General features: G+C 41.0%; 1 protein-coding gene across 21 annotated transcripts in view; it reads right to left on the reverse strand.

The window, feature by feature from the left end:
* DTNB (dystrobrevin beta) overlaps positions 1–21994 on the reverse strand; it is a 300375-nt gene that overhangs the window by 65997 nt on the left and 212384 nt on the right. For 11 of the 21 annotated variants that reach the window (XM_073022852.1, XM_073022846.1, XM_073022836.1 and 8 more), the window contains 2 exons: positions 11147–11236; positions 7576–7663 (listed from right to left, as the gene is read on the reverse strand). In XM_073022852.1, coding sequence (XP_072878953.1) covers positions 7576–7663; positions 11147–11236 — 178 coding nt within the window. The remainder of the gene's footprint in view (positions 1–7575; positions 7664–11146; positions 11237–21994) is intronic. The other 10 variants (XM_073022855.1, XM_073022853.1, XM_073022854.1 and 7 more) reach the window with 1 other exon arrangement.

Raw genomic sequence — 21994 nt, forward strand, 5'->3', positions numbered from 1 at the left:
GGGAGAAACAAAGCAAGAATTCCCATTTGCAGCTTTTGTAACTTTATTTCTCTGTGAAGAAGTAAACATAAATGGGTACACATTTCCAAAATGGATGTACTGGTTTGTTTAATACGGTCCTGCACGAGCTGGCCTGCCTGACTTCATTCCAGCATTGTTCTCTGCATTCTAGCCACAATGTCAACCTTCAGGTCATGCAACCCCTAGCCTCAGGGCCTTTACATATGCTGAAATACCCCGCTGGGCATACACTTCATTCTCTTACCTGGTTAATGCTTGGACACTCTGTTGTTTTGGCTTCAGCTCATTCCTCCTTCCATCTTACTCTTCGCATCTAGGTTTAATTCCTTATCTCTCAAATTATAACCTCCAGTAGTTAAATCTTAGTAGTTAGGAGACAGGACAGTATCCCTGTCCCAGTTTGGCCACTTAGCACACCATGTGATCCTGGGTAGTTTTTTTTTTTTTTTAATCTCTCTGAGGCTTAATTTCCTCAACAAGCATATTTTGAATAATAAATAGCTAATACATGCAAAGCACTTAGAATGACTGGCACAAAGTAAATATTCAATAAATACTAGCTATTAGTATTATTCTTTCAGGATGAATCTTACTGTGACCTTTCTCTGTCTTTGTGAGAAAGGATCTTTATTTCCCCTTTTGACAGTTCATCTAGTTCCTTTTGGTATATTATTCAACTGTCTTTTTTATAAGGAAAATTCTTAAAGTATTTTCACAAACACAAGTAATGTTGGATGTAATCAGCTGTTTTATTTATTTATTTTTGAGACAGGGTCTTGCTGTATTGCCCAGCCTGGAGTGTAGTGACGTGATCATAGCTCACTGCAACCTTGAACTTCTGGGCTTAAGCAATCCTCCCATGTCAGCCTCCCAGGTAGCTGTGACTACAGGTATATGCCACCACACCTGGCTATTTTTTTTTTTTTTTTTTTTTTTTTTTACTTTTCACCTTTTAGTAGAGATAAGGTCTCACTATGTTGCTGAGGCTGAGCTTGAACTCCTGGGCTCAAGCAATCTTCCCACCTTGGCCTCCCAAAGTGTTGGGACTACAGGCGTGAACCACTGTATCTGGCTTTGTTTTTAAAGGGATTTTTTTTTTTTTCCTTTATAAAGAAATTGTAGTATTGTTTCTGGAGAGAAATCTAGTAGTGAATCCTTTGTAGATAATGTAACATCTTATGTAGTTGCTTTCTGAGGATTCTCTTTGTATTCTGTAGTTTCACTATGATACGTCTAGTTGTAGAATTATTTTTATTTATCTATTTGGGGACTCACTGCAATATATTCATCTGAGAATGAATGTCTTGAATACATTTTGGAAACTTAAGCCATTAATTTTTCAAGTATTTTTTTTAACCCTAATTCTATTTTCTTTTTTGGAATTCCAATTACATGACTGTTCGTTCTCTATCTCCCATGTCTGAAGACCTTGTTTCCAGTTTTTCATCTTTCTGTGTTGTGTTTTGGAAAATTTTCTTAAATATATTTTCTCGTTCACTAATTCTCTATTCATGTGTCGAATCTGACATTTAACCCATCCACCAAGTCTTAAATTGCAGTAACTTTTGTTTTAAAAATCTGTAATTTCTATGTGGTTTGTTTTCAACTTTGTTCTTTTAAGATAGTATTTTGTCACTATTTTTTGTTTTTGAGATGGAGTCTCACTCTGTCGCCCAGGCTGGAGTGCAGTGGTGCCATCTCAGCTCACTGCAAGCTCCGCCTCCCAGGTTCACACCATTCTCCTGCCTCAGCCTCCTGAGTTGCTGGACTACAGGCGCCTGCCAGGATGCCCAGCTAATTTTTTGTATTTTTAGTAGAGACAGAGTTTCACCGTGTTAGCCAGGATGGTCTTGATCTCCTGACCTCATGATCTGCCTGCCTCGGCCTCCCAAAGTGCTGGGATTACAGGTGTGAGTTTGTCATGTTTTTAATTCCTTCTTTTAGGTCTTTAGAAATCTTAAATGTAGCTATTTTACAGCCAATAACTCTAATATCTAAAGCCACTGAGGGTCTCATTTTGCAAAGTCAGCATAGGGGTTCAAGTTTACTTGGACTCTTTCAGTGGGAGCACTGTTAGGTCTCAATTGAGAATTTAAGCAGAAATTTATACTTTGCTTCTACCAGGTGCCCTGGGGTTAGTTTTAATGTTAAAATTTCACCTTGGTGTTTCTCAAACTATAACATAATGTAAATGCACCCAACATAAGTATAGGTAGGCCTAAGGTTTTGAATTTCCAGGGGAGACAACTTCTTCCACAGCAACAGAAGACCTATAAGCTTTCTTTTTCTGTGTACTGGCAGCTAGTTATCTTTTTTTGTTTTTTGAGACAGTGTCTTGCTCTGGTGCCCAGGCTGGAGTACAGTGGTGCAAACTCAGCTCACTGCAACCTCCGCCTCCTGGGTTCAAGCGATTCTCCTGCCTCAGTTTTCCAAGAAGCTGGAATTACAGGCATGCGCCACAACTGGTTAATTTTCTTTGTATTTTTAGTAGAGACAGTGTTTCACCATGTTGGCCAGGCTGGTCTTGAACTCCTGACCTCAAGTGATCCACCCGCCTCGGCCTCTCAAAGTGCTGGGATTACAGGAGTGAGCCACTGTGCCTGGCCTAGTTATCTTTTATACAACATATTCACCAAGGGTATAATGCTTCAAGGGGCCTACCTTAATGTGAGAGCCTCATTTTCAACTCTTCATTTTGCACGTAACCGAGGTTTTGCCCACAGAAGCTCCTGACAATTGACATCCAAGCACAGGGTAGGGGTGGCAGCAGCAGTGACAGCAACAGTAGCTCTTGGCCTGCTTTGGTTTTCAGTTACTTTTCAATTCCCAGGAAATTGAATTCTATTCTACCTATTTTCAGATCCCAACTCAAGTAACACCTTCTCACAGAAGCTATCCCTTACTCTCCAGAACAGATCAGGCACCTGCTCTACACTTCCACAGCTCCCTGCATTTTTCCTCCACTGCACATAATAATTTGTAGTTAGGTTTAGTAGTGTGATTATTTATTTAATGTTTCTCTCTGTCACTGCACTGTTAGTTCCATGAGGGCAGGAATCATTTGTCCACCATAGTATCCAATTTGGCACAGTACAGCAACAAAAGAAGTATTTGCTAAATGAATAAAATGAGTGTGTGTGGCTGGTTGGGGGTGGATGAATATTAATGTGAACATAACTCCTCAAAGAAAGTAAATAACTGAAAAAGGAGAAGGAAAAGAGAAAACAGTGTATTATGAATATTTCAAAATTGCAGGAAACACACTGCAAATCCCTGGGGAGCCACTTCCTATTTCAATCAAACCCTTACATATTCAGCATTCTTGTTTCCTTTTTGTTTTAATTGAGATATAATACTTAGATCTTAAGTATTCCATTGATGGGGGCAGTGGCTCACACCTGTAACCCCAGCACTTTGGGAGGCTGAGGTGGGCAGGTGACGAGGTCAGGAGATCGAGACCATCCTGGCTAACACAGTGAAACCTCGTCTCTACTAAAAATACAAAAATTAGCCGGGCGTGGTGGCCGGTGCCTGTAGTCCCAGCTACTTGGGAGGCTGAGGCAGGAGAACGGCATGAACCCAGGAGATGGAGCTTGCAGTGAGCTGAGATTGCACCACTGCATTCCAGCCTGGGTGACAGAGCGAGATTCTCTCTCAAGAAAAAAAAAAAAAGTTTTTCATTTAATCCATTGTGACAAATGTATTCTCCTGCAACCCACATCTCTACTGAAATGTGAAATATTTCTATCAATCCAGAAAGTTTCTTCATCTTCCTTCAATATTTCCATTTCCAGAAACAACTCCTTATCTGATTACAATTAGGAGTTGACGATTAACTTACAGTAATGGATAAGTTAGTTTTGCCTATTCTAGAATCTCACATAAATAGAAAAAAACAGTATGTACTTTTTTTGTCTGGCTTCTTTTATTACTCACAACATTTTTGATATCACCCATGTCGTTGCATATATCAATGTTATTCCTTTTTGTGTTGAGAAAATTCTATTGTATGAATATAACACATTTTGTTTATCTATTCTGTTGATAACTACGCTGGCTATTCCAGCTATTACGAATTGAACTGCTATGAACATTCTTGTACAAAGCTTTTTGTGAAAATGTTTTCATTTCTCTTGGATAAATATGTAAGAGTAGAATTGCAAAAAAAAAAAAAAAAAAAAAAAAAAGTAGAATTGCTGGGTCACAGCAAATGCTTGCTTCTTTAAGAAACTGCCAAATAATTTTCCAAAGTAGCTGTATCATTTTATAGGCCCGCCAACAACAGGGTGAGATTTCTGGTTGCTCTACATCCTCTCCAACATTTGGTATCATCCAACTTTTTCACTGTAGCCATTCTGGTGGGTATATCATGGTATCATTGGCATTTTCCTGATGATTAATGATATCAAGCACATTTTCATATGCTTATTGGCCATTGGTACATCTTCTTTGTGGAATATCTGTTCAAGTCTTTCTCTCGTTTTTAAAAAAAGGGTTGTCTTTTTATTGCTGAGGTGCAGGAATTCTTTATATATTCTGTCCTCTGTCAGACATGTTTTGCAAATATTTTCTTTCAGATAGTGGTTTGTCTGTTTCTTAATAGTATTTTCTAATGAGCAAAATATTTTATATTTGGTAAGGTCTAATTTATCAATTTTTAAAATGGTTTGTGATCCCTATAAACTCTAATAAATTTTATTCTTCTTCATAAGAGAATGAAGAATTATTCTCCTATACTTCTAGTAGCTTTATGGTTTTAGCTTTTAAGTTTATGATACATTCAAATTGATTTCTTTGTATGGTGTGAGGTGGGGGTTAAGATTCTTTTCTTCCCTATGTAGATATTCAGTTGTTCCAACAGCATTTGTTAAAAATAGAAAGAGTTTCCTTTTCTGACAGATTTGCTTCTTACCTTTGCTCAAAGTCATCTGACCTTACACATGAGTCTCTTTTATGGATACTCTATTCTATTCCTTTATTTGTTCATCCCTTTGACAATATCTTACTTTCTTGATTACTATAGCTTTATAGTAAGTCTTAATGTCAAGTAGGATTAAGTCTGCCAACTTTGTTGTTCTTTTTCAAGACTGTTATGGTTATTCTAGGTCCTTTGGTTCTCCAAATATATCTTAAAAACAGTTTGCTAATTTCTATAAAAAAGCCTGCTGAGAGGTGAATTGGTATTAAATCTACAGATTAATTTAGGAAAAGCTGCCATCCTAACAATATTAATCTTTTAATCCATAAATATGGCATACCTCTTCATTTATTTAGGTTTTATTTCATTTCTTTTAGTAACGTTTTACAGTTTTCAGTCTTGAACATCTTTCATTAAATTTATCCATAAGTACTTGGTATTTTTAATGCTACAGTAAATAGTATTTTTCTTTTTGTGAGACAGGGTCTTGCTCTGTTGCCCAGGCTGGAGTGCAGTGGAACAATCATGGCTCACTGCAGCCTTGACCTCCCCAGGCTCAACTGATCTTCCCACCTCAGCCTTCCCAGCATCTGGGACTACAGGTGCATGCCACCACGTCCAGCTAATTTTTGTGTGTATATATATATATTTTTATAGAGACAGAGTTTCGCTATGCTGCCAAAGGGTGGTCTCAAACTCCTGAGCTCAAGCGATCTGCCCACCTCAGCCTCCCAAGGTGCTGGGATATACACTTTATATCTTATAGCAATACTATAAAATTTACTTACCAGTTCTACTAGTGTTTTTTTAGACTTCTTAGGACTTCATATGCATAATCATGTCATCTTCAAATAAAGACTGCTTTACTTCTGTCTTTCCAATATTTATACCCCTTTCTTCTTGTCTTGTTGCATTAATTAGGTCCTCCAGTATAATGTAGAATAGAGGTGGTAAAAGTGGATTATCTCTGAATTGTTCCCAATATTAGGGGGAAATATTTCAAAATTTAAACTGTAAATGTGATCTTAACTGTAGGTTTTTGTAGGTGTTCTTTATCAGGGTGAGGAAGTTTCCTTCTATTCTTAGCATGTGGAAAAGTTTTATCATAAATAAGTGCTGTATTTTTTCAAATGCTTTTTCTACATCTATTGAATGATCTTACAATTTTTATCTTTTAACTGTTAATGTGATGAATTACATTGATTTTTATATATTAAATATATTTGCATTTCTAGGATAAATCTCACTTTATCATGGAGTATCATCCTTTTTATATATTGCTAGATTCAATTTGCTAATATTTTGTTACGGATTTTTGTATCTAGTTCATGAGAGAATTTGGCCAGCAATTTTCTTTGCCTGTAATGCCTCTGTATTGTTTTTTAATCAGGTTATAGTGGCCTCATAAAATGACTTGTAAAGTGTTCCTTCTTGCTCTATTTTCCAAAAGAGTTTGCATTAAATTGACATTATTTCTTCCTTAAGTATCTGAGCCTGGGGTTTTCTTTTCTTTTCTTTTTTTTTTTTTTTGAGACTGAGTCTCGCTCTATCCAAGTACAGTAGCTCCATCTCGGCTTACTGCAACCTCCACCTCCTGGGTTCAAGTGATTCTCATGCCTCAGCCACCCGAGTAGCTGGGATTATAGGAGCCTGCTACCACGCCCAGCTAATTTTTGTATTTTTAGTAGAGATGGGATTTCACCATGTTGGCCAGGCTGGTCTTGAACTCCTGACCTCGTGATCCACCCGCCACGACCTTCCAAAGTGCTGGGATTACAGGCGTGAGCCACTGCGCCTGGCCAAGCTTGGGGTTTTCTTTGTGGGAAGTTAATTATGAATTCAACTTCTTTAACTGACATAGGAATATTTGATTTTTTTATTTGTTCATGTGTCAGTTTTATTAATTTGTGTCTTTCAAGGAATTTATCTATTTTATCTAGGTTGTTAATCTTACTGGGAAAAAGGTGTTCATCATATTCCCTTATCATTCTTTTAATGTCTGTGGGATCTACAGCAATGTCTCTTTTTCCATTCCTGATATTAGTAATTAGTGTTTTATCCTGTTTACTTGATGAGTATTGCTGCATTTATTAATTTTATTGATACCTTAAAAGAATGAAATTCTGGCTCTTTGATTTTCTCTTCTTGATTCTTTTATTTTTTATTTTTATTTTTTTTGAGATGGAGTCTCGCTCTGTCACCCAGGCTGGAGAGCAGTGGCGTGATCTCAGCTCACCGCAAGCTCCGCCTCCTGGGTTCAAGCCATTCCTGCCTCAGCCTCCCGAGTAGCTGTGACTACAGGCGCCTCCCACCAGGCCCAACTAATTTTTTTGTATTTTTTTTAGTAGAGATGGTGTTTCACTGTGTTAGCCAGGATGGTCTCGATCTCCTGACCTCATGATCCGCCCTCCTTGGCCTCCCAAAGTGCTGGGATTACAGGCGAGGGTTCATTTTTCAAATAAACAGAACATTTAGATAAAATTAAGGGCCCCTTCAATCTCCTCCCTAAACACTCCCCTTCCTTTTGTCCCTGAGGTACCTGTTCTCCTAAATTTCATGTCTACTATTCCCTTTCCATTTGCATATTAAAGTAATGCTAATTTCTGCCACTCTCCTGGGATCCTCCATTAACTTACCACATTTCCTGCTTCTGCAGCCAGCCGGGCAGCATATCGAGCTATAAGACGGTGTTCCTCATCCAGTCGGCTAGGACTGTCCAGAACACTGCCAAGGAAATAAAAATGCAACAGGTGTCTATTAAACATCCCTTATTCTTGTTCCATTCTTAGAACAGATGGAAGAAAAGCTCATAAAAGAATGGTAATAAAAGAACTAGAGGTCTGGGTCAGAGATACTAATGGCCTTCTGAGAAAAAAGGGGATTTAGAGAAACGAGGAGGCCACATTTGTCATTCCTCATTGGCAGCACATCCCCGCTGCTCCCCACCATTAAAGGGGCACTTAATTTTGAATGCAAGGGCTAAGAAAACACAGGGCACCCACAAAGTCTGAGAGAGGGATTTCTAACCAAATGTTTAAAACTGATGACTTTTTAGACCTTGATCTCAAATTCAAAAAGACCAAGAGCATTATGAGAAATACAGGGCTGAGAAAAAATATACTTAACACTGGCTAAGCAAAAGTTTGGCCTTGCCAGGGCAGGCCAAACACACTGTAAAGCTGGAAAGATTCCATGACATCAAATATTCCCCTTTTCGTGCCCCTTTCTCTTCCTTTACTATGCTCATTCTACATCTCTAGCCCCATCTTGGAGTTAATTAGTTTAACGCATTACTCTTTAACAACAGTACCAACACTTTAAAAAAATCTAAGGACCCATTCAGACAGGTTATCAGATAATGTGGTAACTGGATGAGGGAAGGGTTCTTGAGTAATAGGCTGGCTCTGCATATGGGATGCTGATATGGAACTTTGGATTCTGAAATACATGACTTCTTTAATTTAGTATATCAAATGCTATTTATCCTTATCAAGACAGTCCCAGATTAATAGGGACTGTGGCTATATAATTCTCTGTTTAGGACTGGCAGATGCTTTAAGACAACAGTGATGATGTTGACTAAATGACTGGAGGTGGCTGTTGTGGCTTACCTCCACTTTGGCCCTATGTTCTCGGGTTTCCAAAAACCCCTGATCAGAATTTAGCAGTATGACAAGTCATACAGAAAAATTTAAAGACATGACTTCAATACTCATCGAACTTTCTTATAATTACTGAGGGGAATCTGGGAAGGGTGCTGCTAAATCAATAAAGATCTGTCTGAAATTTTCATGTGTAGAATCAACTATATTTTTTTTAGGTTTTGCTTTTTAAAAAATCTTTCTATCTCTTTGGCTAAGTCTTTAAGCTTAACTTAGTCTTTCTTCTAGGATTTTTTTAAAGTGCTTTGAGTCTTCTGCCTATGACATTTGTCAACACTTTGTAATTTTAAGCATGCAAATATCCATCTCCAGGATAATCATCCTCTGAAAAAATGATCTTGTAATAAGAACAGACTACTATCAGGTGGCTTTAATATTTTGAGGTCAAGGCCCCAAGGTGAGAGATAAACTGTAATATTTGTGCTTTAAAGGTATTTGTGTGAAATAAGAGAACTATCTTTTAAATTAAAAAAAAAAAAAAACAATAAAAATGGATGCTTAAGAATACAAGTGGATCATATTATGGAGGGATTGGAAGCCTAAGAAGTGGGGCCTAAAGTGGCTGACCTCTGTTATCTGGCAAGGGATACAATAGGTTCTTCTGTGCAAAAGAGCTCCTTTTTCTCAATCACATTCTATCTCCTTAGGAAGGCTGATCCTATTTGTCATTTATACATGAGTATGGATGACAGACTGCTTTAATTGGCTATGTTTTCTAGCCAGAAACTAGAAGCTTGTGTTGATGAGAGGTTTTAAGGTCAATGAAAATTATTTGAGGGCAATTAGAAAGGATCCTTATTCTTCTGTTTGAATTGACTTTCATTTTCAGAATTAGTTAGCCAGGAAAGTTCTGACTTCTCGGAAGAAGTATGAAGTTCAGTTTCTTAGATTACTAATCAAGAAGTCAGGCAGTACTCACTCACTCGTCATGTTCTCCCAAGGCTACCAGCCACCAATTTTTGCTCAGGGAGCCGAGGTGAGACTTGAGGGCCTTAGCTAAACCTACCATAAATCTGATTGGGCTAAATTACTAGGTAACAGTCTCTGTCAAACATTCTGCCGTTATTTTTACAATGGAAACTTTTGCTCACTCTGGACAATTGCCTTTACTGGTAATAAAGAATTTGTTTTGCCTAAGGTGAAACAACTCTATTCCTAGAGACCAAGAAGTTGGGACAGTGTGCGAAGAAATCACCTGTTGGAAGAGAAGACACTTTGCGATGCAGCGCACACAATTATCAGGCCCTTCCTTCCCTTTTAGAGGGTAAGCCTATTAAACATACTTAGAAGGTTAGAAAACCCTACTTCTCCAAGCTTTAGAGACACATAAATACCCCAGAAAAATAATGCTATTTAGTCATATCAGGAAAACTGTGGAAAACGGTATAAAGCATAATATTAAAAACAGTCTTTTTCATACGTATATTTCCCGACTGACTATTAATTTATTCTTCTCTTATTATGGGGAGTAGCAGCAAGGTCAGATGACCCTCCCAAGGAGCCAAGGCATGCTGTAAGCAAAACTAAGATCAAAATTTAAAGCTTCAGCCTCTGTTATGTGTATAGCTGATAAATTACGGTTTTCTCTCTAAGAATAAGAATCTCAAAGCATGGCTTTCCAAGTTGTTTGGCATTGTGACTCTTCTTTGCTGTTACACAGGGGAAGGATGGCTTTAGATTGTTTAAACTTTACCTGTCATCCTACTTGAAGAATGGTGGTGGGTGTGGGCATGGAGTGGGCAGGAGACTTTGGACCTACCTGAACATAATACCATTTTTTTCGGTACTAAATCTTTTAAAAAAATGATGAACTTTGCTATAGATAGCAGTTATCAAACGTTTTTCCATCCCGAACCACTGAAGAATCAGACACATTCTCTTATTAACAATGAGTCACTACTGTAGTAGTTTTCAGCGTAAGGGGAATGTGGAGCTATTATAATACATGTAAGTATTACAATAGAGAGGGTCTATATAATTTGGAAAAAGACCCTCAGGTGACAGTGATCCAATACCATTGTTGGGAATCACTGGTTTAAATAATCAACAATGACAGATTCCTGCTAACAGATAAAGGGTGGTAAAGATGTAATAGGGTGACAGTATCAAAGTCCCCAAATAAGACAAAGCAGGATATCTGTGGGCTGATCAACTCTAAACTTTGAATGTCAATACAAAGATTTCATTATTCAGGTAAGAATGAACAGGAAGAGGCTGCATCACATACCTCTGTGAATACTGCATCTTTGGAAATGTCGACCTCTCATAGGTTTGTATCTTTTTTGAGTGTAAGTTGAAGGAAGTGAACCCCACTTTAAAGGAGAATGTCTGACTCCATGTTTAGGTAAGCGCCCAGGCTTGGCAACCCTCCCTCTCTTGTAGAAGCGAATGCTTAGCAACTATTTTAACTCTGCCAAACACAGCTCGTAGTTTCTCAAGAAAAACCCTACATGCAGTTTTTTTTCCAGCTGACAACCCCAGGTAGCAAAGCTCTCCCTCCCTCTGATCACCCCTGGTTGTCCACTGCTGCTGCACCACCACTGACCGTGCACAGTGCTGCAGACGGGCCACATAGGAGGCTATCAGCGCATGCTCATCGGCCAAGTGACAGGGTATATCCTGGCTATACTGTAACCTAGGAACAATGGAGGCAAAGACAGCAAGCGTGACACAAACACACACAGAGGGAGAAATGAACATGGATTAAAATGAGCAAACTTCAAAGAAAAATTTAAAAAATAATAAATCATGATAAGGAAAACAATAAAAAACCCACAATGCATAATGGAATATGGTGTTAGATCCTCAGGAATCCATCTCTCAAATCCTCGAAACAAAAGCAGTCCTTCAGGAGTGGCTCTGGCTCTGACATGAGAGCCCTTGGGAAGGACTTGTTGAGTGGGCAGAGGAGCCGCGTGTACCACTTTTGTCCAGGTGCTGCGCTCTGTGATGATGAACTTTTTAGAGGATGCCCTCTGGCAAGACAACTGAGGCACAGCCAGTCTACTAAATATTACTATGTGACCCCCTAGTGTTATGCTTTTATAAGCTTTTGTGTGCATCTAAGAATTTTCAGTGTTACTTCATGTTGCCAATTAAAACATTTTTATTTCTATAAGGATACTGCCTTTAGCATCAGTTTGTTTCTCCCATAAAACCGGTACCCAACCCAAACTCAACAGAACTGCACCTAATTGTAAGGCAACACTATATATTCTGAGTGAGGCTCTCTCTTACAGATACGTGAAAGGTCCTTAAGCACATGGTCTTCCAGATTTTTAGTACAGAAATATTAAAACTTGCATAAAATAGAGTAACGTAATGACTACCCCTCAGGTACCCACAGCAAAACTTGAATGAATATCAACATTCTGTCAATGTTATCTAATCGAATTTTCATTCCTCCCACTTTTTGTGCAGGGACGTGTGGCTAAAAGCAAACCCCAGGCAATTACTTCACCTGGGAATACTTGAGCCTGTACATCTATCAGACAGTAAAAACATTTCACACAACCTAACACCATTATCACACCTAAAAACATAGACAAAAATATTTTAGTATCCCAGTCCATCTGCCAATTTCCTCAAATCTTAAAAAATGTCCATTTACATTAAAGTCAAGATCCAAAGTCCCCACTTTGCATTTGGCTGGTAGGTTTCTTTTATGTTTGTATTTGACTGATACATTTCTGGTTTTTTTTTTTTTTTGAGATGGAGTCTCACTCTGTCTCCCAGGCTGGAGTGTGATGGCACGATATTGGCTCACTGCAACCTCCGCCTCCTGGGTTCAAGTGATTCTCCTACCTCAGCCTCCCAAGTAGCTGGGATGACAGGCGCGTACCACCAGTTAATTTTCGTATTTTTAGTAGAGAAGGGGTTTCGCCATGTTGGCCAGGCTGGTCTTGGACTCCTGACCTCAAGTGATCTCCCTGCTTCAGCTTCTCAAAGTGCTGGGATTACAGATGTGAGTCACTGCGCCCAGCCCCAGTCATCTTTCTGAGGCTCAAACTGTCCTACCTTTGGCCAGTGGAAGCTCCTGTTGTAGGCTCTTGTGTTCTTTTGATATATCCATTAGACCTTATTAGCTTTCCTGCTTTCTAGCACAATAAAATGCTCTAGGTTTTATTATTTTTTTCTTTTTTTTTTTGAGACAGAGTATCACTCTGTCACCCAGGCTGGAGTACAGTGGTGCAATCTCAGCTCACTGCAACCTTCGCCTCTCGAGTTCAAGTGATCTCCTGCCTCAGTCTCCTGTGTAGCTGGGATTACAGGCACGTGCCACCACGCCCGGCTAATTTTTGTATTTTTAGTAGAGAAGGGGTCTCACCATGTTGGCCAGGCTAATCTCGAACTCCTGACCTTAGGCGATCCACCTACCTCGGTCTCCCAGTGTGCTGAGAATACAGGTGTGAGGCACTGTGCCCAGCCCTCTACTTTTGTTTGTTATATATCTTGTCCCAGACTTGGAATGAACCATCCTTCTAAGGATCCCTTGTTCCGTTTACCGGCAAAAAGTATTTAGAGACCACAGTCAGGACGCTAGGGTGCCCACGGTTCTAGGCTCACTGATTCTAGGCCTTCTCAGTGGAAAAAGGTAGAAAATCTGTATATTTCAGAATGAAGAAAAATAAGTCCTCTCAGTGCTTTCAAGGTACCATTCCATTTTCTTCTGGGTTACATTGCTTTTAACCCTTTTCCCATTTGTCCCGAGAATACTCACCGGCAGCGCTTGCAGATACAGCATTTACCCTGAGATAACTTTGCCATTAAATATCTTGCTTTTATTATTATTCTCTCATCACTCTAGTATACTGACTTTGGAAAGAAAAGACATCATTCTATTTATAGCATTCTGTTCTTAGTAGTGGAATTTCCATTTACAAAATACAGTAATTCTCGATTGCTGAAAATGCCAAAGCGTAGAAAGCATAGCATTCCTGTGCATGATGTTTATTATTATTACTATTATTATTATTATTTTTGAGATGGAGTCTCACTCTGTTGCTAGGCTAGAGGGCAGTGGTGCGATCTCGGCTCACTGCAATCTCCAGCTCCTGGGTTCAACCAATTCTCCTGCCTCAGCCTCCCAAGTAGCTGGGACTACAGGTGTGTGCCACCATGCTCAGCTAATTTTTTGTACTTTTAGTAGAGATGGGGTTTCACCACGTTGCCCAGGATGGTCTTGATCTCTTGACCTCATGATCCACCCATGTTGGCCTCCCAGAGTGCTGGGATTACAGGTGTGAGCCACTGTGACTGGCTGATGTTAATTATTAACATCATTCTCGAATGGTTGGCTGAAGATTCATTTAATGAATCAACCTTTTTTTCCGAAATAGAGGATTCTGATGACTCAGATGATTCTGATGTTAGTTCTGTTTAGAAATAACTCCAAAAACAGTCTGTATATTTTATTTTCACATTGAAAATCAGTCAGCTTTACTTCAGTCTCAAAGAGTGTGTTTATGTAAAATTAAAGGTGCACTGGCAGCGAGCTGTACTTTTTTTCTAAACAGGAAAAGGGTTAATGAGAAATCAACAGTCCTTCTTATCTTTGTTTCCTTGTACGTACCATGTCCTTTCTTTAGGCAGAGTCTTGCTCTGTCGCCCAGGCTGGAGTGCCATGGTGCAATCATGGATCACTGCAGCCTTAACCTCCTGGGCTCAAGCGATCCTCCTGCCTCAGTCTCCAGAGTAGCTGGGGCTACAGGTGTGTACCCCCACACCTGGCTAATATTTATTTACTTATTTATTTTTGAGACAGAGTCTTGCTCTGTCGTCCAGGCTGGAGTACAGCGGCACGATCTCTGCTCACTGCAAGCTCTGCCTCCTGGGTTCACGCCATTCTCCTGCCCTCAGCCTCTTGGATAGCTAGGACTACAGGCGCCCGCCACCATGTCTGGTTATTTTTTTGTATTTTTAGTAGAGACGGGTTTCACTGTGTTAGCCAGGATGGTCTCGATCTGCTGACTTCATGATCCACCTGCCTCCACTTCCCAAAGTGCTGGGATTACAGGCATGAGCCACCACACCCAGCCCTAATTTTTAAATCTTTTGTAGAGACAGGGTCTCACTTTGTTGCCCAGGCTGGTCTTGAACTCCTGGGTTCAGGTATGTGATATGCCTTTTTTTTTTTCCCCCTCTAGCTGCTTTTTTTCTTTTTGAGACGGAGTCTCACACTCTCGCCCAGGCTGGAGTGTAGTGGCGTGATCTTGGCTCACTGCAAGCTCTGCCTCCTGGGTTCACGCTATTCCCCTGCCTCAGCCTCCTGAGTAGCTGGGACTACAGGTGCCCGCCACCACGCCCAGCTAATTTTTTGTATTTTTAGTAGAGAAGGGGTTTCACCGTGTTAGCCAGGAAGGTCTCGATCTTTTGATCTTGTGATCTGCCTGTCTCAGCCTCCCAAAGTGCTGGGATTACAGGTGTGAGCCACTGCGCCCGGCTCTAGCAGCTTTTTAAAAGTTTTCTTCATCACTGATTTTCAGCAATTTGATTCTGATGTGCCTTGGTATAGTGTTCTCTTTGTTTATCCTGGCGTACAGTTTGTTGTGTTTATAGTATTTGTAGGTTTATAGTTTTCAATGAATTTGTAAAAATTTCTTTGAAAAGTTGGGAAAAATGTTTCTTAAATATTTTTTCTCCCTCTCGTCTGTTAGACTGCCTGACATTACCCCACAGGTTCCAGAGGCTCAGTTCCTTTTCAGTCATTTTCCTCTCTGTGCTCCACTCTGGGTAATTTGTACTGCCATGTCTTTAAGTTCAGTGTAAGTCCATCCATTGAATTTTTCATTTCAGACATTATCCCTTTCAGCTCTCTTGTAGGCCATTACAAGTATTTTAGCTTTTACTCTGATATGAGAAGCTACTGAGAGGTGATATATGATTTTATTTTATATTTTGAGATGGAGTCTCGCTGTGTTGCCCAGGCTAGAGTGCAGTGACGCAACCTCGGCTCATGGCAACCTCTGCCTCCTGGGTTCAAGTGATTCTCCTGCCTCAGCCTCCTGAGTAACTGGGATTACAGGCATGCACCACCATGCCCAGCCAATTTTTGTGGTTTTTAGTAGAGACAGGGTTTCGCCATGGTGGCCAGGATGGTCTTGAACTCCTGACTTCAAGTGATCCACCCACCTCGGCCTTCCAAAGTGCTGGGATTACAGGTGTAAATCACAGAACCCGGCCCTGATATTATTTACATTTTAATAAGATCATTAAGCTGGGTGCAGTGGCTTATGCCTGTAATTCCAGCATGTTGGGAGGACAAGGTGGGAAGACCACTTGAGCTCAGGAGTTAGAAAGCAGCTTGGGCAACATAGCAAGACCCTCATTTCTAAAAAAATTAAAAGATATTTCCAAGGCTGGGCACGGTGGCTCACACCTGTAATCCCAGCACTTTGGGAAGCTGAGGTGGGTGGATCACTTGAAGTCAGGAGTTCAAGACCAGCCTGGTCAAAATGATGAAACACTGTCTCTACTAAAAATACAGAAAATTAGTGGTCGTGGATGCCTGTAATCCCAGCTACTTGGGAGACTGAAGCCTGAGAATTGCTTGAACCCAGGAGGCGCAGGTTGCAGTGAGCTGAGATCATGCCCTTGCACTCTAGCCTGGACAACAAGAGCAAAACTCCATCATTCATAAATAAATAAATAAATAAAAGATATTTCCTCTCTAGAAAGTAAACGGCTAGAGAACAGGGGAAGATGTAGTCAATTAGAAGACTACTGCAATCTTCCAGGCGAGACAAGAGTGGGCTAGGAAAACAGCGTTTAACAGAGGTCATAAGAAATAGCAGAATCTTGAACAAATTTCCATGGTGTTTTTGCATACAGTTGATCTCACAGTCAGGAAGTGGAGATGGATGTAAGGGAATGAGAGAAATCAAGGGTTCTGAATGAGCAATTGGGAAAATGGGACTGTCACAAACTGAGATGGGGAAGGCTAAGGGAGAAGTAGGTCTGGTGAGGGACGATAGAGAACTCAGTTTGGAACATGCTAATTATGAGATACGTATTAAATATCCAAGTGAAGGTACTGATTAGGAGGTAGATATATGAGGTAAGGGCTCAGGGAAAAGGTGTGGGCCAGAAAAATACATTTAGAAGTCAGCAATATCACCGGTGTTATAAAAAGTATGAGTCTGGCTATAACCGCCTACTAATAGTGAGTAAAGACAGAAAAGAGAAGTGGTCCCTGTCACACACTACCATTCAGGTTTCAAAGGAGTGTGGAAAAACTTGCAAAGGAGGCCAAGAAGAAATGAGAAAAACTAGGAAAGCGTGATATTTGGAGGCCACGTGCAACAAGCGTTTCAAGTAGAAAGGAGAGATCATCTATGCCAAACGCTACTGACAGATCAAGTAAGGGTAACTACTGAAAACTGACCACTGGATTCTGTGATATAGAAGTCACCAGTGTCCTTGACATAAATAGTTTTGGCAAAGTAACAGGAGGTGAAAGTCTGACTGGGTGTGTTGGAAAGAAAATGGCAGAACAGAAATTGAAGTTTCCTTCTACAGATAACCCTCTGAAGAAGTTTTTCTGAAATGGGAAGGAGAGATATAGAGGGTACCTAGAAAGGGAACTGAGGCCAAGAAAGGATTTTTTTTTTTTTTTTTTGAGATGGAGTCTCACTGTGTCGCCTAGGCTGGATTGCAGTGGCGCCATCTCGGCTCACTACAACCTCTGCCTCCCAGGTTCAAGCAATTCTCCTGCCTCAGCCTCCCAAGTAGCTGGGACTACAGGTGTGTGCCACCATGCCCGGCTAATTTTTGTATTTTTAGTAGAGATGGGGTTTCGCCATATTGGCCAGGCTGGTCTCATATTCCTGACCTCAGGTGATCCGCCCGCCTCAGTTTCCAAACTGCTGGGATTACAGGCGTGAGCCACCAGGCCCGGCCTATAGGAGGACTTCTATTCAGAAGCAGTATTGTTTGTCATATAATTAGAGATCTAGAACACAATGAAAAGCATTCTTAGTAGTTAGATAAGGAAGTTAAACGACCATGAATTTTCTGGTAATTTTGTTTGCAGTGTGGGGTGTAATGTTGTTTTACCCCCATTCAAAGTTGTATCTATTTTACCAGATGAAGAAAATTTAAACTCTTTCCTTTTTGGTAAAATATAAATATACATATATACATAAATATGCAACATATATATAACTCCCAACTAATAAACAAAGTTTGTTTTAGAAATTTGTTTTTCCAAAGCAGAGTCAATAGTTTACAATTCAGGTTTTTTCCTATAAAAACAAGAATTCATAAACTGTCAAATGTCAATTCAATCCGTAAAAGGAGGTGATGCCTAAATAGCCAATCGTTCTAACAGCATTACTGATGGAAACTGGCACCTGAAACAATGGACGGAGCCCTACTAGGTATCCAGTGATGAAGACACCACAGTAAACAAAACCCAGACATGGCTGCTGCTCTGATGGTGCTAACAACACTCTAGTAGGAAAAGAAACGACCACACCAGTCTCAGAGGACACAATACAATTTTATCCAATCAGGGAGATCAGCAAAAGCAAAGGTCAGTACAACGACCACAGAGCTAAAATGAGGAGTGACAATAAGATGGACATTCCGTAAGGCACCCTGATCAGCACATTCCCTCAAGGCATCCCCTAGCTCTAAGCCAATGCTAATGATGACCACAGCTGAGGGCAGAGAGTCTTGAAGGGGATTGGTAGAGTCTAAAGCAGCCTTTCTAAAAATATGTTTTCCCTGACTACCTCCTTTAGAACTCCCAGGCTTCTACTGAATCAATCTGGGAACGCAGCCTGGGAATCTGCATTTAGAACAAGTCTGCAGGTGTGCTAGCTGCATTCCAGTGTGAGAACTGCTCTCCAAGAGATGGTGATAATATCTCGTGATGTCAGTAGAATTTCTAGTGGTAGCAGGCCGTAGTCAGGAGGCACATCTGTAGGGACAGGGAGCAAGGGGCAGGACAAGGCCCTGACCTCGTCCTGAGGCTGGGTGTAGAGAAGCAGCCTGGAGCCAATGGTAACAATTATGTACCAAGCAGGAGGCAGTGGAATACAGCAATTGAGAGCATGGGCTTTGGTTTTTAATCCACTTGGACAATAACTTTTCTATGCTTAGTCCCGTCATCTGTAAAATATTAATAATATAAACTCTACCTCATAAAATATTTATTTTGTAGACTGTTGGGAAGATTGAATAAAATAATGTCAAAAAGCATCTGGCACATATGTTGTCATAGTCATTATCAACAAGGTACCTGTGACCTATCAAGATACTCTTATATATCTTCTCTTGTTTATTCTAAGAACAATCTTACAAGAAAGGGATTATGGTAACCCTCATGATTGTACATCTCCAGCCCTGACCTCTCCCTTGAGCTCCAGAATCATGTACTTGATGGTCTATTCAACACCTCCCCTTGGCTGCCCAATGGGCATCTCAAACCTAACATGCTCAAAATAGAACTCTTGACTGTCTCCACTCCACCTCCTCACCTGCTCTTCCCCAGACTGATCAACTTAAATAAACGGCATCGCTATACCCAGCCATCAGGCCAAAACCAAAGGGGTCTTTTTAATTTCTCTCTTTTCCTTGAACACATATCCAATCCACTGCAAGTCCTGTGGCTCTATTTTCTCATCACCTCTACTGCCGTCGTGACTTCTCATGAGCAACTTCTTACGAGGTCTTGCTTAGACTGCTCCAATAGCCTCTTGACTGTGCTCTTTCACTCATAAACTCTACAGTTGAGTCTCCACACTGCAATGAGTGGCCTTGTCAGTTTTGGGGTGAGGAAAATGTTCTAAAACTGTTTTCAGTAGTGGCTGCAAAACTCTGTGCATACACTAAAAACCATCGAATTGTACCTCTTGAATGGATGAATTGTATGGTCTATGAGTTATATCTCAATAAATCTGTTTAAAAAATAAATCAAGGGTCCTAATAATTCTGAAACTGCTACACGTGCTGCTGGCATGGAACAAGTAAGTCGGCACGGAACAAGTAAGTCAATGGATGGTAGATGATGGGAGCCAGGTGTCTCACCCCTGGAGAGGGAAGTTACAGACAACCAAGGTGGGGACAGCTAGAGGAAACCCAGCGGTACTGGATTAGAGTCAGATACTTCAGCATAACTCACATATAGCTTAATGCAGATACAGATGGATAGAGAAATAATACAGGCATGTGCATATACGCATACTGATTTCTTTTATTTTTTCCTTTTTTTTTTTTTTTTAAATTGAGATGGAGTCTCGCTGTGTCACTCAGGCTGGACTGGAGTGCAGTGGCGCGATCTAGGCTCACTGGAATCTCTGCCTCCTCGGTTAAAACGACTCTCATGCCTCAGCCTCCCGAGTAGCTGGGGCTACAGGTGCTCACCACCATGCCCAGCTAATTTTTTAATATTTTTAGTAGAGATGGGGTTTCGCCCTGTTGGCCAGGCTGGTCTCGAACTCCTGAGTTCATGTGATCTGCTTGCCTTGGCCTCCCAAAGTGCTGGGATTACAGGCATGAGCCACCGTGCCCAGCCTATACACACTGATTTTTTTTTTCTTTTTCTTTGAGATGGAGTTTTGCTCTTGTTGCCCAGGCTGGAGTGCAATGGCGTGATCTCGGCTCACTGCAACCTCTGCCTCCCAGGTTCAAGCAATTCTCCTGCCTCAGCCTCTGGAGTGGCTAGGATTAGAGGTATGCGCCACCACCCCAGCTAATTTTATATTTTTAGTAGAGACGGGGTTTCTCCATGTTGGTCAGGCTGGTCTTGAACTCCCGACCTCAGGTGACATCCACCTCGGTCTCCCAAAGTGCTGGGATTACAGGCGTGAGCCACCATGCCCGGCCTATACATGTTGATTTCTCATACCATTCTATAATACAGGAGCCAGGGCTCCCTAGAAAAATGTCTCATTCTAGGGCTGGGGCAGGGAATACAAGATGAGCCTGGAGCATGTTGTAACGCCACAACCTAAGTAAGTGCTTAAAAAACAAAAGGTGGCATGTCAAAGGGACACAGGTCCCAACCAGAAAGAGCTCCCACTAGTCAGAGTTGGAACAATTTGAGCAACAAAATAATGTATTAAACAGTGTTGGGTTATAACCCAAAGCATAAAATAAACATCCATGAGTCCACACTGATGGATGGAAGGAAGGAAGGAAGGAAGGAAGGAAGGAAGGAAGGAAGGAAGGAAGGAAGGAAGGAAGGAAGGAAGGAAAGAAGGAAGGAAGGAAGGAAGGACAGAGGACGGGGTATGTATGTATATGGGAACTTACTGTACTACTTTTGCAACTTTTCTTTAAGCCTAAAACTATTCTACAGTATATCTTATTAAAAATGCTTTTTAAAAATCAAATCCCATCTCCCCTCCGTGGTCTGGCCCCTTGCTGCCTTTCCCGCTGGTTTTCTACACTCGTCTCTCTGCTCATCGCTTCTTCGGCCCATGCTGACCTTTCTGCTGTTCCAGAAAACACCCAGTGCCTTCCCACCATGGGACCTTTATCCTCCCCATTCCCTCTGTCTGGAACGATCTTCCCTCAGATGCTGGCATGGCTTTCTTTCCTCCTCACATCATTCAGATTCCTGATCAAAGTCATCTCTCCAGAGGGTCCTTCCCTGATCATCCCATCTAAAACCTGAAACTCTCTGCCCCATTCACTCTCTATTTTTCTGCACAGCATTTACCACTATTCTTTATTATATTATAAAACAATATTTTTCTGTCTTCTTTGCTAGAACGGCAGCTACATAAAAGCACGGACCTATTTTTACACGGCTAAATCACCAGGCACCTCCTAAAATAGTGCCTCGCACATATCAGATGCTCACCAAATATTTGCTGAACTAATGAATTAGCCTAAAGATGAAGTAATTTGTTACTTCTAAAGAAGTACTTAAGGCCAGGCGTGGTGACTTACGCCTGTAATCCCAGCACTTTGGGAGGCTGAGGAGTAGACCATCTGAGGTCAGGAGTTCGAGACCAGCCTGGTCAACATATAGTGAAACCCTGTCTCTACTAAAAAATACAAAAATTAGCTGGGCGTGGTGGCACGTGCCTGTAATCCCAGCTACTTGGGAAGCTGAGGCAGAGAATCGCTTGAACCCAGGAGGCAGAGCTTGCAGTGAACCGAGATTGTGTCACTGTACTCCAGCCTGGGCAACAGAGCCAGACAACCAACGTCTTAAACAAACAAACAAACAAAAAGAAAGAAGTACTTAAGTGTAAAGTACTTAAGTGTAAGTTGACAATTCCGTCAACAGGTAAGTGACAAAGCTTGACCCTGAACCCAGGCCTAGGTGACTTCAGGGCTCATACTCTCTCAGCCACGCCACGCTTAAAGCGAAATGGAGTTGACAGCAGCAAAGGACAGGAGTAACATCAGGTGCCGTGGCAGAGAAGGCGGGGGAGCT

The sequence above is a fragment of the Chlorocebus sabaeus genome, chromosome 14 (assembly GCF_047675955.1).
Source record: "Chlorocebus sabaeus isolate Y175 chromosome 14, mChlSab1.0.hap1, whole genome shotgun sequence".
Lineage (NCBI taxonomy): Eukaryota > Metazoa > Chordata > Mammalia > Primates > Cercopithecidae > Chlorocebus > Chlorocebus sabaeus.